General features: G+C 58.4%; 2 protein-coding genes across 8 annotated transcripts; one reads left to right on the top strand and one right to left on the bottom strand.

Annotated features, from left to right (window-relative positions):
* Positions 1 to 14,516, top strand: LOC116463852 (GRB10-interacting GYF protein 1-like). 6 transcript variants are annotated; one of them, XM_032147136.3, is made up of 27 exons: positions 1 to 99; positions 4,486 to 5,450; positions 5,524 to 5,588; positions 5,732 to 5,836; positions 5,932 to 6,061; positions 6,159 to 6,254; positions 6,426 to 6,537; positions 6,636 to 6,744; positions 6,997 to 7,037; positions 7,222 to 7,392; positions 7,605 to 7,858; positions 7,958 to 8,063; positions 8,556 to 8,693; positions 8,885 to 8,982; positions 9,135 to 9,306; positions 9,412 to 9,578; positions 9,691 to 9,791; positions 9,871 to 9,996; positions 10,094 to 10,194; positions 10,375 to 10,457; positions 10,563 to 10,703; positions 10,777 to 10,995; positions 11,230 to 11,414; positions 11,522 to 11,682; positions 11,769 to 11,932; positions 12,011 to 12,140; positions 12,233 to 14,516. In XM_032147136.3, exons 2-27 carry the CDS (start codon positions 5,253 to 5,255, stop codon positions 12,283 to 12,285), a joined length of 3,426 nt encoding a protein of 1,141 aa, XP_032003027.1. In that variant the 5' UTR covers positions 1 to 99; positions 4,486 to 5,252; the 3' UTR covers positions 12,286 to 14,516. The 6 variants fall into 6 exon arrangements, with proteins under 6 accessions (XP_032003027.1, XP_058290865.1, XP_032003022.1 ...); XM_058434882.1 differs by having other exon boundaries at positions 11,227 to 11,414; XM_032147131.2 differs by having other exon boundaries at positions 11,227 to 11,414; positions 12,011 to 14,516.
* Positions 14,517 to 14,848: 332 nt separating this feature from the next.
* Positions 14,849 to 20,253, bottom strand: LOC116463853 (guanine nucleotide-binding protein G(I)/G(S)/G(T) subunit beta-2). 2 transcript variants are annotated; one of them, XM_032147138.3, is made up of 10 exons: positions 20,092 to 20,217; positions 17,686 to 17,831; positions 17,435 to 17,473; positions 17,210 to 17,316; positions 16,596 to 16,659; positions 16,351 to 16,513; positions 16,194 to 16,260; positions 15,713 to 15,914; positions 15,404 to 15,620; positions 14,849 to 15,322 (listed from the first exon to the last, which is right to left on the bottom strand). In XM_032147138.3, exons 2-10 carry the CDS (start codon positions 17,740 to 17,742, stop codon positions 15,216 to 15,218), a joined length of 1,023 nt encoding a protein of 340 aa, XP_032003029.1. In that variant the 5' UTR covers positions 17,743 to 17,831; positions 20,092 to 20,217; the 3' UTR covers positions 14,849 to 15,215. The 2 variants fall into 2 exon arrangements, with proteins under 2 accessions (XP_032003029.1, XP_032003030.1); XM_032147139.2 differs by lacking the exon at positions 17,686 to 17,831 and having other exon boundaries at positions 20,092 to 20,253.
* Between the last annotated feature and the right edge of the window lie 6,544 nt (positions 20,254 to 26,797).

Genomic DNA, 26,797 nt, shown 5'->3' with positions numbered 1-26,797 from the left:
GGCCGCGCCGAGCCCGCGAGCTAGGGAAACGCCGGAGCCAGCGCGCGGGCCGCCAGCGAGGACCCTCCCCCGTCTCCTCCCCGAGGCCGCCGCCGCCCGGTGCGTCCGCCAGCCCTCCCGCTCGCTCCGGCCCCTCCCCGCCGCCGGGACCCTCCCCCAGAGCCGGCCAGCCTCGGGGAGGCCCCGGGAGGCCGGCGCCCGGCTTAGGGGGCGACCGCTCGCCCCCCTCGCACCTGGCGCCCCTCCCTGAAGGGCACGCCGTCCTCCCGGGCCGGCGCGCTGCCTTCCACCCCCGCGCTCCTAACGGTCGCCCCCGGGCCCCTGCCAAACCCTGCCCTGGGCCGCCTGGGGGCCCCCGACCCTAGCGTCCTAGAGTGGCCGGGCCCCGCGCTTCCCAGAGTTGTCCCCAGCGCGCCTTTGGGTTCCCCTCGGAACGAGCTGGGCCTTGCGGTTCCCCAAGTGCAAGCGTTCCACGACTTCGGCCAACATGGAAGCCTTCCCCTCCACCCAGGCACCTCGCCTAGGTCCTCCTCACCTCTCTTTCCTTTCGCTCCGGCGATCTTGGTGCTGGGTCATTGGGGTCTCCTTCTTCCCAGTTGCTCGGCCGCGGGAAACACCTTCCTTACCAGAGACTGCTTGCCCTCCCCGTCCCAGGCCAGGCCCTTCCTAGCTCGTGCTCCTCGGTGCAGCAGCTCTCTGGCCACAGCTCTCACACTTTGCCTTAAAAAAAAAAAAAAAAAATTCCGAGTAACTTTTTAAAAGCCCCTCGTCTTTCTTCTCTGTTATACAGTCATTACTCGTATTCCCGGTCAGACTCCAGGTCTGTTGCATCCCAGTGCTAGGAATTAGGAGATGCTACATAAAGACTTGTTAGCTGGATTGGATTTTTTTTTTCCAGCCACCCAAGCCTTACTTCTCTCCTGCCTCTCAAAGTGTCGTTCTGGAAGATCGTCAGCTTTCCCACCCTCTTCTGCACTGCCCCTTCGAGTCTATATAGCAGTTTCAATTTAGAACCCCGCCAACCCTCGCCTTTGGCATGGAAACACCATCGGTGGTACCAGTAAGGGTCTCTCCTTTGCTGCCAACATGGGGGATTTGGGGTTCTTTCTCCTTCCCATCTTTCCGGTGCCCTTTGCAGACCTAGGCTAGCCACCCTCCGCCAGGCTAGCCAGCTCCGATCTGATTTTCTTAGATTGTAGGTGTTGGTCCCCCAGCGGTCTGTCGTGCCATTGGGAAGGATTTGAGGGTAGACCTGGACTTGGTGTCCCTGCCATTGCCTGGGGACCAGGGGCCCTGAGGGTCCCATGTGGTGGTTAGTCAAGTGAACCATGTGCTTAAACTTCTGGACTAGCTTTTTCTGCTGCTGGACACATCAGTCGTGTTCGTGATCTGATGCGTTAGCCCTAACTTTTACATCTGCTATTGGAATTTGGGAATTGAAGAAAAATAGCCCACTTTAGAGGAGAGAAGATGAGAGGAGGTGGCTAGATGAAGGATGTTGAAAGTCTGACAAATGTAAAATGGCTTCAAACTCACAGAATAATGCTTGAGAGTTTGGGATGGTTACTGCCACCATGCGCACCTCCAGTCTTGCATAGAGTGTCAAGGATGTCGGGGGGCACGCTGTCGGAGCAGCTTCCTCCTTGTTTTCCCTGGCTGGAGCCCAAGGCTGGGCAAGTGGGCAAAAGGGATCACAGGAGGTAAAGAGTGAAAATCTTTTGAAAACTGTTAACTTGTAGACAATTGCCAAGCGGTGGTGTGATTTGCTGGGATGGCTCAGAGATGAGAGAGCTGGGATAACCGACCAGCTGCGAGGAATGCGGGCTTGCATCTCTTTTTTAAGCCTCAGCGTCCTCACCCTACCACGCTTGGAGAATCTCCATCCTGAGAAAGGGCCAGGTCCCCTCCAGCAGGCCTGGGGCTGGGCGATTGTTCCAGTGTTGGGGAATTGGGAACTGTGCTTCTGTTTAAGTGGCTGTGTTCTGTGCCAAGGCATAGTGCTCCGTGTTGGAGCTAATTTTAGGGGTGATGGAGTGAGGAGATAATGTTCTTAGCTGAATGTGCACTGGGACCGCCTGTTCTCCGTCTTTTCCTTCTCTCTTGAGTTCTGAGCCCCAGAGAGCAGGCTCCCTTCCCGCGCGCCCCGGCGCCTACTGGAGCACCCGGGCCCAGCGTGTCCTCGCCCCTTGTCTCCGGCAGGGGGCAGTCTTTCAAAAGCATTGATTCAGATGCTGGGGGAGTGAGGGTAGACAGGCCCGAGAAAGAGAAGGGGTGGGGAGGGGGCGAGGAGCCGAAGTAGGCCGAGGCTTGAGGGCAGGGCCAGGGCGGGGCACAGGCTGGAAGGGGCCTGTGAGAAGGAGACCCTGAGCTGAGAAAGCTCAGCCGGGTAAGCTGAGGCGGGCAGGTGGCAGTACCCCAGCCCCCGCCACCTCCTGCTCTTGTCTTCATTGGACAGGGATCAGATGCCTGGCTTTGAGAGCTTGCAATAGACAAACTTAGGCAGTTTTTCTTAAAAAACAAAACAAAACAAAAAAAAAACTATTCTTTTCTCAAAGATTTCCTCCTGGCAGGATTTCAGATTTCCCTTGTGGGACAGAGTAATTAGGGAATGATGTCCCTGCTGTTCAGAGAGAATGATCCAGCGTGCACACACCTGGCTTCCCTTGCCTTCCCCTTGGCCCAGTAGACCCCCAAGGGCTCTGCCCATGCTCGTGGCGCAGAGGAGGGCGTCTCAGCACTGGCGCGCTTGGTATCTGGAGTCACATAGCTCTTGGCTGTGGGGCTGCCCTGTGCACCCCCTGCCCAGTGGTGACAACCCAGAATGTCTCTAGACTTGGCCAAGAGCCCCCTGAGGAGCAGAGGGGCCCCCAGTCCAGAACCTGTTGGAGGGTGGGAGCTCCATGGTGGCCTGCAGGTGTGCCACTAGTTCTTTTAGTCCAAGGAAGGGGCCAGGCACCACCAGCTTCCGGCACCAGACTCTGCTGTGGAGGTGCCTAGAGAGTTAACCTCACTCTCTTGGTTTCTTCCCAAGAAGGTGGGTGGCATGGGCTTTTTCCTGCTCTGGGCCTGCTCTCTCCCCTGTCTTGGTGTCGCTGTCCTCAGGCTGCATGAGCCACTCCCCCTTTGTGTGCCCCTTGCAGCCAAGACAGCCAGGATGGATGACTCGAGCCAGAGGCACCTAGGAGAGCTGCCCTTGCTGCGCCTGGCAGGGGGCAGTGTGAGGCCATCGCTTTAAAATTTTTTTTTTTTTTTTTTTTTGAGACAAAGTCTTGCTCTGTTGCCCAGGCTGGAGTGCAGGGGCGCGATCTCAGCTCACTGCAACCTCCGCCTCCCGGGTTCAAGCGATTCTCCTGCCTCAGCCTCCCGAGTAGCTGGGATTACAGGCACCTACCACCAGGACTGACAAATTTTTGTATTTTTAGTAGAGACAGGGTTTTGCCACGTTGGCCAGGCTGGTCTCAAACTCCTGACCTCAGGTGATCTGCCCGTCTCGGCCTCCCAAAGTGCTGGGATTACAGGCATGAGCCACCACGCCTGGCCACTTTTTCTTTTTTAAAAAATGTTTAGAATTGTTTCTGTAGAGTCGTGGTCTTGTTCTGTTACTCAGGCTGGTCTCGGACTCCTCTCTTCAAGCCTCCCACAGTGCTGGGGTTATAGGCATAAGCCATTGTGCTGGCCAGGTGGTCCCTTTTCTGTTCTACTCTCTCCCACCCTCATGCCTCCAGGATGAACTTCTGGCCTTCTAGAAGGAATGAACTGGAGGAGGCTCAAAACGGCCTCTCCTGAGGCTGGTTTGAAAGAATGTGGGGTGTTTTTCTTGGAGTGGGGAAGACTTAGGTATGCGGTGGTTATCTCCAGATACCTTTTGTTCCCTAAAGCTATTTTTAAAAAGTGATTATTCTGGTAAAATATACAACAAAATTTGGAGACTTTAACTGTCTCTAACTGTGCTGTTCTGTGGTACTAAGTACTCTCACATTGGTGTGCGGCCATGACCACCAGAGGCCCCGGGATCCCCTCCTCAGTTGAGGCTCTGGACCCTTCAGCAACAGCTCCCTGTCCCCTCAGCCCCTGGCGGCTGCCCTTCTACATTCCTGCCTCAATGAGTGACTGCTCTAGAGACCTCATGAAAGAGAAGTGAGGGGTAGCTCTCCTTTTTTGGCTGGTCTGTTTCTCTTAGCGTCATGTCCTCAAGGCTCATCTAGTCCCCAGATTGCTATAGGAGGCCACCTGCAGTGAGTGACAGGCTGGTGGCTTTTCGTGGCGTGGAGCACACCACCACCGGAGCATCCAGCCAAGGCTGAGGAAGGAGAGGTCTCGGGGGAGGCCAGCCTGGCCCTGGGTTGCCTCTGAGCCCTGTGTTTCCCCCTGGGGTGCCTGGGCTCTGAGCAGGCCTCAGCTTGTCGTGGACTGCTGGCTCAGCTGGGGCTGATGGCCTTTCCCCCTCAGCACCCTAGTTGAACCCCCCTTCTTCTTCTTTCCCAGACTGTGGCGTCCGGGAGTTGATGGGAGCTGCAGCACCAAGCCTGGCCAGCCTCCCTCCCAGCCAGTGACAACACCGCAGCACCTGGACCCCGCCCACCCGCCTGAGTCCTCTGCCCGGGGCCCCAGGGATGCGCCTCCTCCTGAGAGTCCCCTCCGTCGTCCCTTAGAGGAACAGGCTGCCAGCGTGCCCCCACCAGCCTCCATTGCCCTGACCTTATTTCCACCTGATGGTGCCAGAGGCTGCTTCCCAGCCGGTATCCTGAGATCCTCGTCCCCTTGGTGGCTTGGTTGTTTGAACCTCCATTATTGATTGGGAGCGGTGGTCTGAGTGTGATTCCTGTGGGGGAAACCAGCCCGAGGTGCCTTGGCTCAGGCTTGCCTGCCTGGAGTCCTCGTCATGTACCCGTCTGTGGCCCTAGAGTCACCTCGTGCTCCTTTTCACTGGGTTTCTCCCCAGAGCAAGCCCCTGGATTTGAGCTTCTGAGCAGCCAACTGTGATTTTTTTCATGAGGGAAAGAATTTTGCTCCTAGATTTATTTCTAATCCTTCTCTCCATAACTGACCTTTTCTCTGTAAGCTGTTTGTGGCTCTAGTGGGTTTTTGCTTGCTTGCTTGTTTTTGTTTTATCTTTGCCCTGAACGTCCATCCTGGCCTCGGCTGCCTCCGTCCCCGAGTTCTGCACTGCGCCTCCTGTCTCAGCCTCCCAGAGAGGGTGGTGAGGGTGCTGATGCCCAGAGACACCACCCGGCGAATGGACCTCTCCTGGCATGCGGGGCAGGGCAGGGCTGCCGGCAGAGCCATGTCCTGAACCCTACCTCCTCCCCCCGCTCTCCTTAAGGGTCTTTCCCAGATGTGAAGGTCCCTCCCAGGCTCTACTGAGGCTAGACCAATTCCCAGTGGCTTGGGGACCCTCGTTCACTCCAGCACCAGCCTCTGCCCTCCTGCTTCCTGGGCCAGGCTGCCAGGTGAGCCCCGGGCCGAGGGAGGTTGCCCTGTGGAGACCGGAAGGACTCGAGCTTCCCATCTCGCCTCCCCCAGGTCTTTCACCATCTGGACTCATCTCTGGGTAACTCATGGTGTGAGTGGCCACGTGGCTGGCTCAGGTGAGTCCTTTTAGATCCCAGGTGACCCACCAGCTAGTCCAGGGCCCATTGTCATGCCCACCAGGATGTCCCCCATGGTGTCCTCCCTGCGCTTTAAAGGTCTCCTTCGTGTGCTGTTCTTCATGGCCCCTATTCCCCCACAGGTGTTTGGAGAGTGAACACCAGGTCCCCTCCTCCCCACCCCGGCCTCTCAGAAACACGCCCAGCCCCACGATGGCAGCAGAGACACTCAACTTTGGGCCTGAGTGGTGAGTCACGTGTGCGCCTCGCTGCCGTGGAGATTCGAGAAAGCACAGTCCAGGCTGCCCTGACCTCTGTCTTCTTCTCTCTGTGTCGTGTCCAGGCTCAGGGCCCTGTCTGGGGGCGGCAGCGTGGCCTCCCCACCCCCGTCCCCTGCCATGCCCAAATACAAGCTGGCTGACTACCGTTATGGGCGAGAGGAAATGCTGGCCCTTTACGTCAAGGAGAACAAGGTGGGTGCGCGGGCGAGGGGGGTTGGCGGTGGTGGCCTCTGCCTGTGGAGGGGATTTGGCAGCATGTGGTGTCTTGGCTGTCCTACCCCACCGCCAGGTCCCGGAAGAGCTGCAGGACAAGGAGTTTGCCGCGGTGCTGCAGGATGAGCCACTGCAGCCCCTGGCCCTGGAGCCGCTGACTGAGGAGGAACAGGTGGGACCGGGCCAGGAGCTGAGGCTGCGGGAGCCCGGGAGGGGAGGCCATGGGTCGGGCTAGGAGGAGAGGGGCCAGCGCTGAGGAGACAGGCCGGGAGGGTGCTGTGGGGTGGGGGTGGGGGTGGTCGGGTGCCTGGGTCCTCACTCCCGCCCCTGGCTCCCTCCTCAGAGAAACTTCTCCCTGTCAGTGAACAGCGTGGCTGTGCTGAGGCTGATGGGGAAAGGGGCTGGCCCCCCCCTGGCTGGCACTTCCCGAGGCAGGGGCAGCACGCGGAGCCGAGGTAGAGGGGTGATGGCGTGTCCTGGGGACGGGCAGATCTGGGCCCCTGACTTCGAGGACGTGCAGCAGGTTTCAGTGTGCATCTGGCCTCTTCTCTAGGTCGCGGCCGTGGTGACAGCTGCTTTTACCAAAGAAGCATCGAAGAAGGTGATGGGGCCTTTGGACGAAGCCCCCGAGAAATCCAGCGCAGCCAGAGCTGGGATGACAGGTGGGGCCAGGAGGGGGCGTGGCGTAAGAGCAGGGCAGGCCAGGAAGGGGAGGCCTGGGTCCTGTCACTAGAGGGTAACAGAGGCCCACCAGATAAGCCCTGTCAGAGATGCCTGTGCTCCTGACCCCTAGTTTCCTTTGTCTCCTCCCTCCCTCCACTGCCTCAGGGCACAGTGGACAAGGCATGGGGCGGTCGCACAGGGTGGCAGGGGAGGCTGTACTGTTTCTGACCCACACGTTTCCCCTGCTGCAGAGGCGAGAGGCGGTTTGAGAAGTCAGCAAGGCGGGATGGAGGTACGAGGCTGCTGAGGGCGGCGGCCAGGGCAGCGGGGAGGACCAAGATGGGTGGCCCAGTATGGGGGTGTTTATTTCGGAGGTGCTGGGGGCAGGAGGGCCTGGAGCTGGCCCCACACGTTTCCTGAGGGTCCAGGCACCACGCTGCCTTTCTGATAACTGCCCCTCTCTTCCCATCTCCTAGCACGATGTGGGTTTGAGGAGGGAGGGGCTGGTCCAAGGAAGGAGCACGCCCGCTCAGACAGCGAGAACTGGCGTTCCCTACGGGAGGAGCAGGAGGAGGAGGAGGAGGGCAGCTGGAGGCTCGGGGCAGGGCTCCGGCGAGATGGCGACCGCTGGCGCTCCGCCAGCCCTGGTGAGATTGGGGCCCGGTAGCATTGGCGGGGGCAGTGGGGAGCAGGAACCATAATGAGAGGGTGGGCTCCTGTAGCCATAGGGAGGGAGCAGAGGCTAGCTGATGTGGGAGTGGCCGGGACAGCAGCCCTGGAGGTGCTCCATGAGCTGCAGCAGAGGGGGCCGCCGGCTTTGCTCGGGTACCCACTCTTCTCCCTGATTTTTCCTGCGCAGATGGCGGTCCCCGCTCTGCTGGCTGGCGGGAACATGGGGAACGGAGGCGCAAGTTTGAATTTGATTTGCGAGGGGATCGAGGAGGGTGGGGTGAAGAGGAGGGGCGGGGAGGGGGAGGCAGCTCTCACCTGCGGCGGTGCCGAGCGCCTGACGGCTTTGAGGAGGACAAGGATGGGCTCCCAGAGTGGTGCCTGGACGATGAGGATGAAGAAATGGGCACCTTTGATGCCTCTGGGGCCTTCTTGCCTCTCAAGGTATCTGTGAGGAGGCGAGGGTGGGAACCTGCCCTTCCGGGGTCCTCTTCCTCCCCACCCACCCAGCTGTTCTCTGCTCCCCACCCCGGCCCCATGCAGAAGGGCCCCAAGGAGCCCATTCCTGAGGAGCAGGAGCTGGACTTCCAAGGGCTGGAGGAGGAGGAGGAGCCTTCCGAAGGGCTAGAGGAGGAAGGGCCTGAGGCGGGTGAGCCTCGGGGTGCCCAGCGGGCCTGGGGCCGGGCCGGGCCGGGTGGGCACCGGGGTTCTTTGCCAGGCTGGGCACTGGCTACCCACCTACCTGTAGGAACAGGCTACTTAGAACTGGAAGAGTGCTGAGAGGTGGGGAGGAACCAGGGAGTAGCAGAGCCGTGTCTTCAAGGCAGTGTACCAGATAGAAATCAGGCATAATCAAAATGACCTTTGAAAGTCCCTTGAAGAGGCTGTAGAACCTGGAGTGAAGTCTGCGGTGTTGTGTGGTGGTGTGCGGTGTTGTGATACGTTCCTGCCATGTCTAGCAGCATGGAGGCGAGGGTCGGCACCGCATTCCCTCCGCCGTTAGTTGAGTTGACCCAAGTGAAGTGGAGGACTTGGCCCAAGAGAGTGTGACCCGTGGTTCCAGCTACATTCAAGGGCTTGTGCTAACTTGCGTGGCAGGCCCAGCCCTTGGTTCTAAACTCTGGCCATCTCTCTCTTCTAGGTGGGAAGGAGCTGACCCCACTGCCTCCTCAGGAGGAGAAGTCCAGCTCCCCGTCCCCACTGCCCACCCTGGGCCCACTCTGGGGGACAAACGGGGATGGGGACGAAGCTGCGGAGAAAGAGCCCCCAGCGGCCGAAGGTAGGAAGGGAGGATGGCCTACCTCCCGGGTGCGCTGGGGCTGTGGGAGAAAGTGCTCCCCTCGTGGGGGTGGGCACACAGGGCATTCACATTGAGGAGCCATGGCAAGAGCGTGGTGTTCTGGAGTGAGAGCAGGCGGAGGCTATCTTGTCTCCTCCCTGCCCTTCCACCTCCTGTCTCATGCCTTCCAGATGATATTCGGGGGATCCAGCTGAGCCCCGGGGTGGGCTCCTCTGCTGGCCCACCTGGAGATCTGGAGGATGATGAAGGCTTGAAGCACCTGCAGCAGGTGTGGGGGGCCTGAGAAAGCGGGAGGGACCCTTCCCACTTCTCCTGACCTCTTGGCCCCAGCCCCAGCCCCAGCCCCAGCTCAAGCTCCATCCCCATCCTGATATTGCCGAGATTGGTAGCTGAGCCTTTCTTCTCTTTCTGGGCATCCAGGAGGCGGAGAAGCTGGTGGCCTCCCTGCAGGACAGCTCCTTGGAGGAGGAGCAGTTCACGGCTGCCATGCAGACCCAGGGCCTGCGCCACTCCGCAGCAGCCACTGCCCTCCCACTCAGCCATGGGGCTGCCCGGAAGTGGTTCTACAAGGACCCACAGGGCGAGATCCAAGGTACCTGTATGGGATGGGAGGGCTGCTCAGGGCCGTTCTGGTTCAGAGTGTCTCCGGCATACCCTGTGACCCCAGTGGTTCTCCGCTCCCTCGCTCCCTGTCCAGGCCCCTTCACAACACAGGAGATGGCAGAGTGGTTCCAGGCCGGCTACTTCTCCATGTCGCTGCTGGTGAAGCGGGGCTGCGATGAGGGCTTCCAGCCGCTGGGCGAGGTGATCAAGATGTGGGGCCGCGTGCCCTTTGCCCCAGGGCCCTCACCACCCCCACTGCTGGTGAGCTGCTTCTCCCCTGCATGGAGGGACAGGGTGTGAGGGGTGCGGGCAGGAGTCCAGCAGAGTCCCCTCCTCCCTGCTGCGGGCACTGGCCGAGCTCTCACCTGAGCAGGGAAACATGGACCAGGAGCGGCTGAAGAAGCAGCAGGAGCTGGCCACGGCAGCCTTGTACCAGCAGCTGCAGCACCAGCAGTTTCTCCAGCTGGTCAGCAGGTACGGGGGGCCTGGGGTGGGCTGGGAGAAGGCCCAGCGCTGGCTCTGTGGCCCACCATCTCCACTGTCCCATTTGCAGCCGCCAGCTCCCGCAATGCGCGCTGCGAGAAAAGGCAGCTCTGGGGGACCTGACGCCGCCGCCGCAGCAGCAGCAGCAGCAGCTCACGGCGTTCCTGCAGCAGCTCCAGGCGCTCAAACCCCCCAGGTGCGTGGTGCGTGCGAGCCCTCAGGATACAGGGTGGGGGGCGGGGGCAGACCAGAGATGGATATGGGGTCTTAAGAATCCACAATTTGCTCCTCAGAGGCGGGGACCAGAACCTGCTCCCGACGATGAGCCGGTCCTTGTCGGTGCCGGATTCGGGCCGCCTCTGGGACGTACATACCTCAGCCTCATCACAGTCAGGTGTGTGGCCTGCCTGGCCCCCCCACCCCCAAGGCAGTCTCCGGGTGAACTGGGGTCTGCTCCCCACCCTCACACGCCACTAGCTGCCATTCTGGCTGGGGAGTCCACTGCCGCAGCTGGACCAGATCAGTGGGCCCGAGTGCCCACCTGCAGCCGCCTTTGCCCCCCTGCCCCCTGCAGGTGGTGAGGCCAGTCTTTGGGACATACCAATTAATTCTTCGACTCAGGGTCCAATTCTAGAACAACTCCAGCTGCAACATAAAGTGAGTGGGCATCCTGGGGCTGAGGCCCTGGGAATGAAGGGTGGACCGAGGCAGGCCCCAAGCTGTCCCCCGCAGCTCTCCCCTCTGATCGGCCACTGGGCTCAGTTCCAGGAGCGCAGAGAAGTGGAGCTCAGGGCGAAGCGGGAGGAAGAGGAGCGCAAGCGCCGGGAGGAGAAGCGCCGCCAGCAGCAGCAGGAGGAGCAGAAGCGGCGGCAGGAGGAGGAAGAGCTGTTTCGGCGCAAGCAGGTGGGTGCTGCCGAGTCTCAGCTGGCTGGGGGGAGAACCCTCGCCAGGTCCTCTCACCGTGTCCCCATCTTAGGTGCGGCAGCAGGAGTTGTTGCTGAAGTTGCTACAACAGCAGCAAGTGGTCCCTGTGCCCCCCGCACCCAGCTCCCCACCCCCACTCTGGGCTGGCCTGGCCAAGCAGGGGCTGTCCATGAAGACGCTCCTGGAGTTGCAGCTGGAGGGCGAGCGGCAGCTGCACAAACAGCCCCCATCTCGGGAGCCAGCTCGGGCCCAGGCCCCCAACCACCGAGTGGTGAGCAGGCCGGGAACCTCCCGGGCCCCCCCTACACAGTTTCCAGGGTGGCACAGGGAGGGAGATCACTGAACCCAGACTTGTGCAGCCCAAGCCCCAGCCCCTCCTGTGATGGCAACAGCTCTTGTGGCCCTCACCTCACCCCTCTCCGTTTGCCGCCTAAACAAGCCTCCCCGTCTGCTTTTCTGGGGTGCCTTTGTTTGAGCCACTCTGATCTTCTGCTATCTGTAGCAGCTTGGGGGCCTGGGCACTGCCCCCCTGAACCAGTGGGTGTCTGAGGCTGGGCCACTGTGGGGCGGGCCAGACAAGAGTGGGGGCGGCAGCAGCGGCCTGGGGCTCTGGGAGGACACCCCAAAGAGCAGCGGGAGCCTGGTCCGTGGCCTCGGCCTGAAGAACAGCCGGAGCAGCCCATCTCTCAGGTGGGCGTGGCACCTGGAGGCTCCGGGATGGCCCTGGGAGGGAAGGTGGCAGACCCCCCCCACCCCAGCCAGCTGATTTCCAACCCTGACTCACCCACCCCCTTCAGTGACTCGTATAGCCATCTATCGGGTCGGCCCATTCGCAAAAAGACGGAGGAAGAAGAGAAGCTGCTGAAGCTGCTGCAGGGCATTCCCAGACCCCAGGACGGCTTCACCCAGTGGTGCGAGCAGATGCTGCACACGCTGAGCGCCACGGGCAGCCTGGACGGTAGGCAAGCGGCTCCAAGGAGGTGGGCGGGGCCTGGGACTCCAGAACCGGCCAGGGGGCCCTGACAGCCCTCGCTCATACTGCAGTGCCCATGGCTGTAGCGATCCTCAAGGAGGTGGAATCCCCCTATGATGTCCACGATTATATCCGTTCCTGCCTGGGGGACACGCTGGAAGCCAAAGAATTTGCCAAACAATTCCTGGAGCGGAGGGCCAAGCAGAAAGCCAGCCAGCAGCGGCAGCAGCAGCAGGTGAGGCAGCTGGCACCAGCAGCTGGGGAGGGCTTGCCTGGCGCCTCCTGACCTTCACCCTCCTGTCTGCTGTCTTAGGAGGCATGGCTGAGCAGCGCCTCGCTGCAGACGGCCTTCCAGGCCAACCACAGCACCAAACTCGGCACCGGGGAGGGCAGCAAGGCCAAGAGGCGGGCACTGATGCTGCACTCAGACCCCAGCATCCTGGGTGAGCTGGGCTGGGGCAGGAGCGGGACTTCCTTGGCACAGGGCAGGAGGAGCCCAGGAGAGAGCTCAGACGCAGCTTCTCCCCGGCTTCAGGGTACTCCCTGCACGGATCTTCTGGTGAGATCGAGAGCGTGGATGACTACTGACCAGCCCGGACCCCCAGCCCCTGGGCTGTAGGCCAGGGCAGCCGCGGCGGCGTGGACCGAGGGTCCCAGCCTGCAGGCTCCCCGCAGGGAGCAGAGGAAGAGGCAGGGGCGGGGTCCCCAGCACTTGTTACAAACACACGATGCACCTTAACTCACCCACCACGAGGCACTTTACAGACTGGGGGAGGGGGTTTTTCTTTTTATTTTTTTTAATTTTAAGCGACTTTGAAGAAAACATTAGGAGAGGCAAAAATATTGTTAAAAACTAGACTCTAAACACCCCTTCCCGCTGTGAGGATAGTGGGTGTGACAATGGAAGGTCCACAGAGGTTTTTGTTTTTTGTTTTTTGTTTTTTGTTTTTTTTTAAGAAAAAAGATGAAAAATGAAAAAAAAAATGGTTAGGAGGCTGAAAGAAAAAACACACTGTTATTTTGGGGCAGTGGGGACACAGGCCCCATGGACCTGTCCTGCCTGGCCCCCAAGGCCACACTTACCCCCCAGAAGGCAGGCCATGGGGTAACTGGAAGCCGGCGGCCAGCAGTTTGCACAGGAGGCCTGTCTGAGCCCCGCCCGCTGGACCCGCTGTGAGCAGCTCCTGTCACCGGGGCTGGCTGAGGTGTCCAGAGTGGGGCCAAAGTAGCCCCTTGGTTTCGCTGCTTTGGGGGACAGTTGCACAAATTGGACGAGTGGCCCCAGCTCTCTGGCTGCCATCTTGTGCTGGCCGAGGAGTAGACGGGAGGGGCCGGGCCGTGCCAACCTCTCTGGCTGGCAGGGTGGGGCAGCTGGACTCTGGCCCTGGTGAGGGGCGTCTCCCACCGCTGCCATTTTGGGGGACACCCTGGGTTTGAACCTGAAAGCCCCAGCTCTCTGCCTTGCCACGTGAATGTATTCTTTGGGCCACAAGCCCCCGCCTCACCGCTGCCTGGCTCCTGCCTCACCCCTGTGAGCAGCGGGGGTGGATGATTGCTCCGGAGGCTGCAGAGAGAAGGCTGAGCTGTCTGTTTCTCCAGTGAAGGGGGCAGGAGGAGGAGCCTCAAAGGCAAGGAGTGGGTGGCTTTGGGCTTAGGGTTGCAGTGGAGGGGCTGCCGCCTGGGGCCCCAACCTATAGCCAGCTCATGAGGTGTGGACCACCCAGCTCTGCACCTGACCCCTCTGCTGACCAAATGGGAGAGGAGCGGGTGGCCTCCCGGGTCTGATATGATGCGCTTTTTACCGTTGGGTAAGGTTGGGGTGAAGAGAAGCGTGCAGCTCCTGGGTCAGAGGAGGCTGCCCCTTCTATTGCTCACCCACTTCTTATTCCCGGTCTCCTACTTGGGTTCGTCTCCGCCCATTTTGGGTTTTGTAACAGTTTTGTCTTTTGGGTTTCTCATCCAGCTCCTCCCATTGACCTCATTGCTCAGAGTGCAGTATTAGGGCAAGGCTTCGCCACTGCCTCCCTCCATGAATGTATTTCTCCCTCCTGCCCTGGGGACATGGGGAGTGGCCCGTTTCTTTTCCCATCTAGTCCCAGAAAGATGGTGTTTGGTTTTTTGTTGTTGGATTTTTTTTTTTTTTTTTTTTGCACCAAAGTGGCAACTAGGTCAGTGTTGGGGGATCAAGCTGGCCTCAGGGTGGGGGGCCCCCACCTGCCTCTCCCTGGTTCCCACAGTGTTAGCGTCCCTGAAAAGACAATATTCTCTCTAAAGCAATAAGGGGTGACGGGCCGGGGGGGAGTGTTTGCTGCTGCTGGCCCCCAGCTCCCCTTCCCTCTCGCCAGGTGTGGGGGAGACTCCTGTTGTGACTGAATGTAACCCCCCCACCCCTGCCGCAGCCAATGCAGGGGAAGGGGGACACTCTTCCTGTCTCTTCCTGCCCCTTCTCCCCAGCTAAAGAGACTTTGGACTTAGGGGGCCCATGAGCCTGGAGAGGCCTTAACCCTGTGAGGAAGTATAGGGGGAGCCCTCTCCCACCCCCATCCCCTTCTGAGAGTGGTCAATGTTTACAAGCCCCTGAGCCCCCCTGCCCAGGGACTCAGACCCTGTTGCTGTCCTTCCCCGGCCCCGGTCTTCCTGGGCCCTCGCTGCTCCCCTGCCCTTCCTGGGGTTGGGGTGGGTGCAGGGGTCACCGTGTTCCCTGTCTGCCTTGTACCCACAATCTTCCCTGCCCCCTCTCCACCCTGTGTGACTTCCCTCTCTTTTACCTGCTCCTGTAAATACTCCCTTCTCCCAATAAAACTTGGTGTGTGTTCTCCCGTTCCGCCTCCGCTGCTCGTTATCTGGGGAGAGCCATAGGGATGAGTGGCTCTGCACAGAGCTGGGAAGTAGAAGCTCCGAGCAGGGCCCCCCTGGTCAGACTGGCTCAGCAGCCTGACAGGAGAAACCACGGTGGGGGCTGCTTATCCCAGAACCTCTGGATGGAAGGCTCTGGGCTGGGGCTTAAGATTTGCTCTGAGGGAGAGTGGGGACCCCACCCCCAGCCCCAGCTGCCTGGCAGGCCCCATACCCTCCCCACCACCCATGCCCTCAGCAGCCCTCAGGCAACAAAGTCCAGAAACGAGAACACAACAAGGGCAGAGACCAGGTACAGAGTTGGAATTGGCTCCTTTATGGAAAAACTGAAAATATAATAAAAATTAAAATAAAACCAGTTTTAAAAAAGCCAGCCCCTGGGGTTTCCACCTCCTGCCTCTGGCCCTCCAGAGGGGTGAGGCCCCAACCCCAGGGCAGCAGAAGGATGAGGGCCTCCTGCCCCTCCTCTTCCCCCATTCCATCCCCTTCTTATCTCCACAGTGGGGGCCCCGGGAGGAACCAAACCTGGGTGGGAGGGCAGGGACCCAAGGCCCCGTGGCCCAGGGAAGGGGGCTGGGAGTGTGCCCAGCCCCGCAGCCCTGGCCTGTAGTGTGGGCGTGGGCAGGGCCCCTCCCGGCCTGGGCCCAGTGGGGGTGGGGCCGTTAGTTCCAGATCTTGAGGAAGGAGTCCCAGGAGCCCGTGGCCACAGCCATGCCATCGTCGGTGACCCCGAGGCAGCTCACGCGGTTGTCGTGGCCAGCGAGGACCCCTGTGAAGAAGGGAGAAGTCAGAACCCATTTGGCCTGGGCTCCAGGTCCTCGCCCGCCCAGCCTGGGCCCCCAGCTGTCACCTGCACGGTCGCCCTTCATGGCATCCCAGATGTTGCAGTTGAAGTCGTCATAGCCAGCAAGCAGCAGCCGGCCGCTGCGCGAGAAGGCAACAGAGGTGATGCCACAGATGATGTTGTCATGGGAGTACATGAGGAGCTCCTGATCGGCCCGCAGGTCGAAGAGGCGGCACGTGGCGTCGTCAGAGCCGGTGGTGAAGGCGTAGCCGTTGGGGAAGAACTGCACGACACGGGACCGGGATGGGGTGAGGGCGAGGGGCAGGGCCGGGAGCCTGGTGGGGAGGGCCTGGCCCAGCTAGCCCCAGAACTCACAGCCACTGCATTGATGTCGGATTCGTGGCCGATGAAGGTCTGTCGGCACATGGAATCCCGCACGTCCCACAGCTTGATAGAGGCATCACAGGCGCCTGACACAAACGTGCGGCCGTCGGGGGCCAGGGACAGGGACATCACATCCCCACTGTGTCCAGCAAAACCCACTGTCTGCTGGCCTGTCTCAATGTCCCACAGGGCACTGGAAAGGTGACAGGAAGAAGGAAAAGATAAGAGACAGGGCAAAGAACAGAGTCCCTGTTCTCCCCGCCCCACCACGTGAGCCCAACCCTATGGAAGGGTCCAGGGAGGCTCTTGTCAGAGCCTTAGGTGGGGAGGGGATGCATCCCTCCCTGACCACCTTAGTGCCCACCAGGAGAGGGAGGCTACAGTGCATGCTGCGTGCTGAGCCCTGGGACGGTGGCCACTGAGGCAGGAAGTGTGGGTTTGCCCAGACTGCCCAGCCCTGGCAAAGCCTCACCAGGTGGTATCCCCAGAGCTGGTGATGATTTGGTTGTCATCCAGGAAGCGGCAACATGACAGGTACCCTGGGGAAGGAGCTGGTCAGCCAGGTCTCCACACAGAGGGCAGTGCACCCCCGACCCCAAAAAGGGCCCGAACTGGGCCAGGCCCCTCACCAGTGTGGCCAGGCAGCTCCCGGCTGACCCTGACATTGCCCTCGCGGGTCTTCAGGCTGTAGATGGAGCAGATGTTGTCCAACCCCCCACAGGCCACAAAGTTCCCTGAGGGCGCGTAGGCACAGGTCATGACCCAGGAGGAGCGCAGCGGGATGGCGTGGACCTGCGGAGCAGGGGCAGTGCCGGGGTCAGAGCCAGCCGGGGCTCTGTGGCCCTGCCCAACCCCGCAGCCCGTGCCACCCTACCTTGTTGGTGGTGTAGCTGTCCCAGATGATGAGCTTCCCATCCTGGGAGGCGCTGACCAGCAGCCTGGTAGGAAACGGTGTAGGGAGAGCAGAAGGGTGGCATGAAAACAAGACACACCCCCTTCCCATTGGGTGGGAGAAGGTAGGGTCTCTCTCTGTTGTCCAGGCTGGAGTGCAGTGGCACCATCACAGCTCACTGCAGCCTGGAACTCCTAGGCTCAAGCGATCCTCCCACCTCAGCCTCCCCCGCATAGCTGGGACTACAAGGCGAGCACCACCACACCCAGGTCATTTTTCAATTTTTAGTAGAGACAGGGTCTCACTATGTTGCGCAGGCTGGTCTCAAACTCCTGAGCTCAAGTGATCCTGCCCTGGCCTCCCCATGTGCTGGGATTACAGGCGTGAGCCACCTGAGAGACAGTCTCCAGCTGCAGCCCACAAGTTCTCACCAGCATGATCCTGCCTGTCCAGATCTGGCGGGCATGTCTGGGAGTCACCATTTTTCCAGACATACTCTGGGTATTCTGGTGGCCTGCTCACCCCGCCAGATCTGAGGCTGCTCGAACAGCCTGCTAGAAAGTCGGCCCACATTGCCAGCCCACGCACAGACACACCTTGAGTCGGTCCCCCAGTGCATGGCATAGATCTTTGCCAGGTGCCCACGGAGGGTCCTCCGGGTCCTCATCTGGATTCTCCCCACTGGGTCCAGCCCAGCTGTGATCTGGAGATAGAGACAGAATGGGCTCGGGGAGGCCCAGGCAGCAGGACTGCAGAGAGCAGCGGCCTCTGATCCTTGCCCCTCCAACGCTAGTTACCCCCTGGCCACCAAGTGCCCTCACCTGGGTCAGTGTTGAGTCCCCACATGCTTTTCGGGCATCCTGTAGGGGATGGCAGAGCCAGAGAGACGCAAGAGAAGACAGGTTGGGGAGGAAAGGGAGAGAAGAGAACAGAAGACAGGAGTGGACAGGGTCAGATTCTGAGCCATTAAGGGGCCCCCCCTCCCCCTTCCCCCACCAACACCCTCACCCAACCCGGTCCAGGGCACGGGGCGGTATACACATGAATCGCCCGCCCCGCACCAGGCCCTCACCCGGATCTGGTTCCGGAGCTGCTCGGCCTCCTGTCTCAGTTGCTCCAGCTCACTCATGGCGCCGGGCCCGTGGGGCGGGGTTGGGGGCGGCTGGGGGCCGCGGGACGGGGGCTGGGGGAGGCAGCTCCTGGCCGCTGGCCCGAGGCCTGGGGGACGCAGGGCTGACGTCAGGCCCGAGGCCGCCGGGGAAGTGGGGAGAAAGGCGGGGTTGCAGCGCGGCCCGGAAGGGGTAAGCAAGGGGAGGGGGAAGGGGCGGCGCAGCCGCCGACCCCGGGCACAACCAGGGTCTCCGGCACCAGAGACGTCGCCGAGTAAGAGCCGACTTCCCCAATCTTCCTCCCGCCCCCCGGAAACGGAGCGGGAAGTGCAAGAGGAAGCGCAGGGGAAACCCCTCCCTCGGACACAGCCCGGGCAGGACACCCGCGGCAGGAACTGGGGGGGGGGGTGTCCCTTCGAAAACAGACCTGGCGTCTGCCCCAACCCGCACAGGCACCGCCCTCCAAGCACCTAATTTTAAAAGGGGCGGTGCCTCTTGAAATTCACCCCACAAGGCGCACACCCTCCACACACACCCCCAGCTTCGACGGTGGCGGGTGGGGGGGGAGAGACCAGAGGGGAAAGCTGGGCTGTTCGTGGGGTTGCCTAGGCAACCGTCACCCGGACCGAGAGCACCTCATTGGTGAAATGCCCCCACCCTAGCCCCGTTGCCAAGGCAACCGCATCCACGGCAGAGACCTGTAGGGTGGGTGACCCCACCCCCGGCCCCATCGCCCCCGCCCGACCCAGCCTCCCGCCCTCCCCAGAACCGGCCCGGGTGGCTGTTTACAGGATTTGGGAAAAGCCGATTGGGCGCTAATAGGTTCTGGACGGCTCACCCCGGATAATCCCCGGTCCGGCTGCGCCCCATTAGCCGTACGCCGCGGGTGGGGGTGACAGCGGCGGGGAAGGCAGCCCCGAGCCGCTGCTCCCTCCAGCGCAGAGACCGCCCGCCCCGCCGCGCCCGCAGAAAGCCCGTGGGAGCCGCTCTCGAGTAATTACGGCTCCGCAACGAGGTCCCCGGCCCCGAGGCGCGGAGCTGCTCTCTCCCAGGCGCCGGCGGGCGGCCCCAGGCGGCCTGGCCCCGGCGCCCTGGACACCTGGGGGGCCCAGCCCACAGGCTCGGCGCCCGGGCCCCAGGGGCCTGGCTGGCTCCGCTCCGGGAGCCTGAGTCCTTCCCCGCCCGCGGGACACCTGTGCGATCCGGCCGTACACACTGCACTTGGCCGGCCCAGGCGTCCCCCACCCAGCTCCCACTTCCCCCAGGCGCAGGGCGTTCCTCTTCCCCACTGACATTTCCCCTCCTTGTAAGTTCAGCTTTCTACGCCAGTGCCAAGGGGTGACCCTCAAAATCGGGGGTGGGGGGTGCGGGCAGAACTCCTTACTCTACCCAACCCCCAGGCCCGCACAAAGCCTCTTCCAGCTACTAGCAGCCCAGGCCTGGCGGCACCGCCGGAGGCCCAGGGCAGAAGGAAGCAGGGCTGGAGGAAGAACCCGGGGGCAGGGACGACGCTCTCAGTCCTCGGTCCCCATCACCCCCCAGGGCCCTCAGCACCCCCCAGACTCTAGGGATATAGCAGCTGGGGCCCCATAGAGAAATGGGGGTGCCACCGCCTCCGCAGGTCTGGCGGGGCCCAGAAGAGGTGAAGGGAGGGTCCCTGGATCTGGCAGCTGGAAGGCGCGGGCTGGTGCGGCGCTGCGAAGCGCAGCGGGCCTGGCCCTCCAGCCCCCACGACCTCCATTTTGCCCAAAAGAAAGCTGGGCGGGGGGCGGGCGCAGGGCGCCTGGGAGCTGGGCTTGGGGTGAAGACCTGTAAAGGGAATAGGGCGCCGAGGGCTCCGGTTTCGGGGAGTGGGGCCAGAAACCACGGGCAGCACCCAAATCGGGGGTAGGGTGGAGACGAAAGGAAGGGTGGCGCGCGGCCTTGCCTGCTTCTCCCCGATTTTGGAGTTGTGCAAGGCGAGAGCCGGCAGGGGTGCGACAGTGGAGGACACGAGGGGTGCTCCCCGGGGGCAGGCGGGAGGGTGGCGGTGGGGAAAGGGGGCGGGGCGGGGCCTAGAGGAAGCCCGGAATTTAGCCCCCCAACTTCCAAGGGAGCAAGAGGCAGTCGGGGCGGGGCTGGGCTGGGGTCTGGGGTCGGGCAAAAACTTCGCTGATGGTGCGGGGAAGCGCACGCACGGTGGGAGGCGAGGGTCCCCCCAGTTCCCCTTCCGGGTTTGGGAGCGACGGGGCCAGAAGGGAAGGGAGGGGAGGTCTGGGGAGTTACGTCCGCTCCCAGGAGGCCAGCCCGGGGAGACCGAAGGAAGAGAGGTTCCCCCGGGGGAAATTGGGGCTGGGGGGCGCGAGGATTCCTTTTGCCAGCGGAGGTACCTGTGGCGGTGGAACTCTGCGGCGGGGGTCGCTAGCGGAGCGCGGGCGGCGCTGTCTTCCTCCGCGGCGGAGGCGGCGGCGGCGGCGGCGCGGATGGATTTCCTCAGTGGCCCCAGCCCCGCCGCCAGCGATGCCTCCCCAGAGCGGAGGGATCCCGCCCGCCAGTGACGCGGCTGCCGCCGCCGCGCCCAGGACCCGGCTGGGCGAGACCAACTGCCTCGCACTTGGGGGAAGCCAGGAGACAAAACCCCACCGAGGGGGCAAAGACGGGCCCAGTAGCTCCCAAGGATCTCACTCACGCTTTGTGGACGCAAACCGTACTCAAATAAAGGGTTTGCTTCACGGAAAGCAGTAAGACATCCCCCCTCTGGGACTGGAGGAGGTGGTACTGGCACATGAGGAGGGTGAGACCGCTCGCTGGTCACGTGATCAGCCTTCCGCCCCGCCTGGATTGGGTGGCCCAGACTGGGAAGGGGAGTTCGTCGCCCCAGTTCCCGGTTGGGCCACGCCCCGGCCCTGAGGAGGCCACGCCCCTCATCAGGGGGCGGAGCTAAAGCGACCTGGACGGGGATCGCCTCGAGGCGGCTGGAAGAAGCAGCGCGATTCCGAGAAAGTCCCCGAGCGGGAGTTGGTAGGGGCTGATGCGGGCGCCCTGGGAATGTCATGAGAAGGGTCGCGTCCAGGCATTTCCTCAGCCTCGCCCACTGGGCCTTTGTAGACCCCCTTTCAGGGCTTGCCACTGAAATAACATTTATTGAGTTCCACACTTTTTTTTTTTTGAGACGGAGTCTCGCTCTGTTGCCCAGGCTGGAGTGCTATCTCGACTCACTGCAACCTCCGCCTCCCGGGTTCAAGCGATTCTCTTCCCTCATCCTCCTGAGTAGCTGGGACTACAGGCGTGTGCCACCACACCTGGCTAATTTTTTGTATTTTTAGTAGAGACGGGTTTCACGGTGTTAGCCAGGATGGTCTCGATTTCCTGACCTCGTGATCTGCCTGTCTCGGCCTCCCAAAGTGCTGGGATTCCAGGCATGAGCCACCGCGCCTGGCCCCACACTTATTTTCTAATTGCAGTACAGTGACGTGGTTGTAGGTCACTGCCACCTCAATCTCCTGGGCTCAGGTGATCTTCCTGCCTCACCCTCCCTAGTACCTGGGACCACAGGTGTGCCCCAGCCACCATGCCCAGCTAATTTTTAAATTTTTGGTAGACATGGGGTCTTGCTATGCTGCCCAGGCTGACATATGTTAAGTCTCACAATACTGGGAAATTAAGTGCTAACATTCTCCTCATTTTCTTTCTTTTTTTTTCTTTTTCTTTTTTTTTTTTTTAGACAGGGTCTCACTCTGTCGCCCAGACTGAAGTGCAGTGGCATGATCTCACCTCACTGCAACCTCCACCTCCTGGTTTCAGGCGATTCTCCTGCCTCAGCCTCTGGATTAGGTGGGATTATAGGCGCCCGCCACCATGCCCAGCTAATTTTTTTTTTTGTATTTTTAGTAGAGATAAGGTTTCACCATATCGGCCAGGCTGGTCTCAAACTCCTGACCTCAGGTGATGTGCCCGCCTTGGCCTCCCAAAGTGCTGGGATTACAGGTGTGAGCCACTGCGCCCAGCCTTCTCCCCGTTTTCTAATAGTGGAAAGAGACCTGAGGCTGCAGAGTTTAGATATGAACCCAGGCAGCCAAAACTTTACTGTGCATTCCAGTATATTTGTACGAGCCTCTAGATGAACCCCTTCCTCCAGGGACCTTGCCTGTAAAGGGACAAGAACGTAGGTCTGGGCCTCAGTTTCCACATCTGTTAAATGGGGGTGTTGACAGCATCTGCCCTGCAAGTCCCAGATTCTTACTGAGAACACCATCGATTGTGGAAATGCTTTGGGAAGTTCAAGGCAATGAATAGCCTTCACTGAATCCTTGTAATTTGAAAGTATCAAAACACGCAGCCATAAGAAAGAACGAGATGGGGCTCACGCCTGTAATCCTAGCACTGTGAGGCCAAGGGGGGTGGATCACTTGAGGTCAGGAGTTTGAGACAAGCCTGGCCAATATGGTGAAATCCCGTCTCTGCTAAAAATACAAACATTAGCTGGGCGTGGTGGCACACGCCTGTAATCCCAGCTACTCAGGAGGCTGAGACAAGAGAGTTGCTTGAACCTGGGAGGCGGAGGTTGCAGTGAGCCAAAATCGCACCACTCACTGCACTGCAGCCTGTCAACAGAGCAAGACTTCAACTCAAGAAAAAGAAGAAGAAAGAAAGACGAAAGAAGAAAAAGTAAAAGAAAGAAAAGGAAGGAAGGAAGGGAAGGAAAGAAAAAGGGAAAAGAAGAGAGAAAAAAGAAGAAATCATGTCCTTTGCAGCAACATGGATGCAGAAAAGAAAGAGAGAGAGAGAGAAAGAAAGAAAAAGAAAAGAAAGAGAAAGAGGAAGGAAGGGAAAGAAAGAAGAAACAAAAGAAAAGAAAAAAAGGAGAAATCATGTCCTTTGCAGCAACATGGATACAGCTAGAGGCTTTTATCCTAAGTGGATACATTTTTGCAGGAACAGAAAACCAAACACTGCATGTTCTCACTTATAAGTAGGAGCTAAACACTGGGTACTCATGAACATAAAGATGGGAACAATAGACACGGGGGATTACTAGAGGGGGGAAGGGTTGAAAAACTACCTATTGGGTACTGCACGCCGGGTGACAGGATCAATTGTACCCCAAACTTCAGCATCACGAGATATACCCATGTACGTGTGTACATTCATGTGCACATGAATCAGAATCTAAAAAGATGAAATTGTATTTTAAAAAGTATGAAAACATACTCTTCATTTAGTCTCTGTGAAAGACATTACAAATCGCTTTTCAAAAACAATTTTTTCTTTTTCTTTTTCTTTTTCTTTTTTTTTTCTGAGATGGAGTCTTGCTCTGTCAACCAGAGCTGGAGTGCAGTGGCACAATCTCGGCTCACTGCAACCTCTGCCTCTTGGGTTTAAGCGATTCTCCTGTCTCAGCCTCCTGAATAGCTGCGATTACAGGAGCATGCCACTTTTTTTTGCACTTTTAGTAGAGATGGGGTTTCATGTTGGCCAGGTTGGTCTTGAACTCCTGACCTCGTGATCCGCCCGCCTTGGCCTCCCAAAGTGCTGGGATTACAGACGTCAGCCACTGTGCCCAGCCTACAATTGGTTTTTCCAAATCGAATATGTTATGAACATAGTAGTTGTCTTTGTAATGGGTACACACACTCACACACTCAGAATGATCTGCCTGGTGGGGCAGGGAATAGTAAACATGCCAAAGGGAAAATGAAAAAAGAATCCTGTAGGTTTTCATTATTGTAGGCAATTATGTCCATATCACTTACAAAGCTATTGCCAAATCTGTCTAAGGAAGCAGAGTTTGAAGGTGGGCGGGGGTGGACATCTGGGAGAAATTCCACAATGGCATAACAGAGCTCTCAATATGAGAAACAAAAGCCTAACTTTTTTTTAAAGAAAATATAAACAATCATATTCGTAGTTAGGTGCAAATTCTATTTATGCATACCTGCCAATTCAGTGACATATAAGCAATAGATAATAGATGTCAACTACACATGAGGATTTGGGAGGGACCTCAGAGATAATTACATTGATTTCCTCAATCTGTAGATGGCCACGGTGACTTCCCTAAAGTCACTTAACAATAAGCAGCGCAGGACTACAGCACAATTTTGTCAATCTCAAGAGGGCATGTGTGCTGCTTCTTCTGCTTTGGTTTCTGTGCTAATAAGCTTTCCTGTTTTAACTCATTCCGTTGATATTTACTGAACCAGATGATGTATCAGGCACTGCCCTAGGCAATGAGGATGCAACCTTGAATGACAGGTGCACCCTCCTCATGGAGCTTGCAATCTATAGAGGAGGCAGATGGGCATTGAAATATGGATTAGGGTCAGGCGTGGTGGCTCACACCTGTAATCCCAGCATTTTGGGAGGCAGAAGTGCGCGGATCACTTCAGTCCAGGAGTTCGAGACCAGCCTGGGCAACATAGCAAGACTTTGTTGTTAAAAAAAAAAAAAGAAGAAGAAGAAAGAAATACATGATGGTGTGCGCCTGTAGTCCCAGCTACTCAGAAGGCTGAGGTGGGGAGATGACTTGAACTCCTGAGGCAGAGGTTGCAGTGAGCTGAATTTGTGCCACTGCATTCCAGCCTGGGTGACAGAGCCAGGCCCTGTCTCAAAACAAAACAAACAAACAAAAACGAAAAAATAACATTGCTTGGCCTGGAGGTATTGTTTACTTCGAGCAGAACATTTGAGATGGAACATATTCTGGGAGGAAGATCAACAGTTTAAGATTGGAAAGTTTAAGGTTTGAAGTGCCTATGGAGAAAATTTTTTTTGGTGTTTTTGGTTTTGTTTTTTTGAGACAGGGTCTCACTCTGTCAACAAGACTGGAGGTGCAGTGGCGCGATCACAGCTTGCTGCAGCCTCGACCTCCTGGGCTGAGATGATCCTCTCACCTCAGCCTCCCCAGTAGCTGCAACTACTGGTACACACCACCATGCCTGGCTAATTTTTTGTATTTTTTTGTAGAGACAGGGTTTTGTCATGTTGCCCAGGCTGGTCTCGAACTCCTGGCCTCAAGCGATCCGCCAGCCTCAGCCTCCCAAAGTGCTGAGATTACCGGTGTGAGCCACCGCACTCGGCCAGATCTTGCTCTGTTGCCCAGGCTGTAGTGCAGTGGCGCAATCTCGGCACACTGCAACCTCCGCCTCCTGGATACAAGTGATTCTCTTGCCTCAGCCTCCTGAGTAGCTGGGACTACAGGCACGCGCCACCAGGCCTGGCTAATTTTTTGTATTTTTAGTACAGACGGGGTTTCACCGTGTTAGCAAGGATGGTCTTGATCTCCTGACCTCGTGATCCACCCGCCTCAGCCTCCCAAAGTGCTGGGATTACAGGTGTGAGCCACTGCGCCCAGCCTCTTTTTTTTTTTTTTTTAACTTTCATTTTAGACTCACGGGGTACATGTGCAGGTTTGTTATATGGGTAAGTTGTGTGACACTGAGGTTTGGAATACGATTGATCCCATCACCCATGTAATGAGCACAGTACCCAGTAGGTAGTTTTTCTTTTTCTTTTTTTCTTTGAGACAGGGTCTTGCTCTGTTGCCCAGGCTGGAGTGCAATGGCACGATCTCAGCTCACTGCAACCTCCACCTCCTGGGTTCAAGTGATTCTTCTGCCTCAGCCTCCAAAGTAGCTAGGATTACAGGTGTGCATCACCATGCCCGGCTAATTTTTGTATTTTAAGTAGAGATGGGGTTTCGCCATGATAGCCAGGCTGATCTTGAACCCCTGGCCTCAAGTGATCTGCCTGCCATGGCCTCCCAAAGTGCTGGGATTACAGGCATGAGCCACCATGCCCGGCTCCATTAGGTATTAATAGTTTTCAACCCTTGCCCCCTCTTCTTTCTTCTTCCCCCTAGTAGTCCCCAGTGTCTATTGATGCCATCTTTATGTCCATGAGTACCCAATATTTAGCTCCCGTTTACAAGTGAGAACATATGGTATTTGGTTTTCTGTTCCTGCTCTAAATTCATTTAAGAGAATGGACTTCAGCCACATCCATGTTGCTGTAAAAAACATGTTTCTTTGTTTCTTCATTTTGTTTCTTTTTATGGCTGCATAGTATTCCATAACATATATGTACCATTTTCTTTATCCAGTCCACCGTTGATGGGCACCTAAGCTGATTTCATGTGTTTGCTCTTGTGAATAGTGCTGCAAGGAACATACGAGTGCATTATTTCTTTCTAGTAGAAGGATTTTTTTTCTTTTGGGTAAATACCCAGTAATGAGATTGCTGGGTCAAACTGTAGTTCTATTTTTAGTTCTTTGAGAAATCCAGGAGAAATGTTTAATAGGTGGTTGTAGACACGGTCCTGGAATTCAGCAGAGAAATCTGGGTTGGAATAGAGCCCCAGGAGTGAGTGGCACATTCTAGCAGATGACGTCATAAAGAGGTGCAGGGAAAAAACAAGATGGCCTAAGACCAAGCTCTGAGGAACTCCGACATTTAGAGGTCAGGTGGAGAACAAGTTGCCAAAGGAGAAGCCGGCAAACTAAGAAGAAAATCAGGAGGATGCGGACTTCTGGAACCCAAAAAAAAGGGTGTTCCAAAAAAGGAATGGGAAACTGTGCTGAAGGCTGCAGAGACATGAAGCAAGCCTGCCCTGAGAAGCGTGCAGAGGATTGGGTAGGAGCCACTGTAGCTCTGCCTACAGCATTTGCAATGGGTGAGTGAGAAATCACGCAGTGGAGAAAAACAACGTGGACCAGACTTTGGGTATCTCAGCTTGGCTGGGGACCATGTACAAAGCTGGTGCAGCAGTGAGAAGAGGAAGTGGAATCAAGATAGTCGGGGTTTTTTAGGCTGGGCGCGGTGGCTCATGCCTGTCATCCCAATGTTTTTGCGAGGCTGAGGCAGGAGGATCACTTGAGGTCAGGAGTTCGAGACCAGCCTGGGCAACATGGTGAAACCTCGTCTCTACTAAAAATACAAAAAATTAGCCAGGCATGGTGGCTAGTGCCTGTAATCCCAGCTACTCAGGAGGGAGGCAGGAGAATTGCTTGAACTCAGGTTACAGGCAGCCGAGATTGCACCACTGCACTCCAGCCTGGATGACAAGAGTGAAACTCCATCTAAAAAAAAAAAAAAAAA

The sequence above is a fragment of the Hylobates moloch genome, unplaced genomic scaffold, assembly GCF_009828535.3.
Source record: "Hylobates moloch isolate HMO894 unplaced genomic scaffold, HMol_V3 SCAFFOLD_71, whole genome shotgun sequence".
Classification (NCBI taxonomy): Eukaryota; Metazoa; Chordata; class Mammalia; order Primates; family Hylobatidae; genus Hylobates; species Hylobates moloch.
This window is presented reverse-complemented; position numbering and strand designations above follow the sequence as displayed.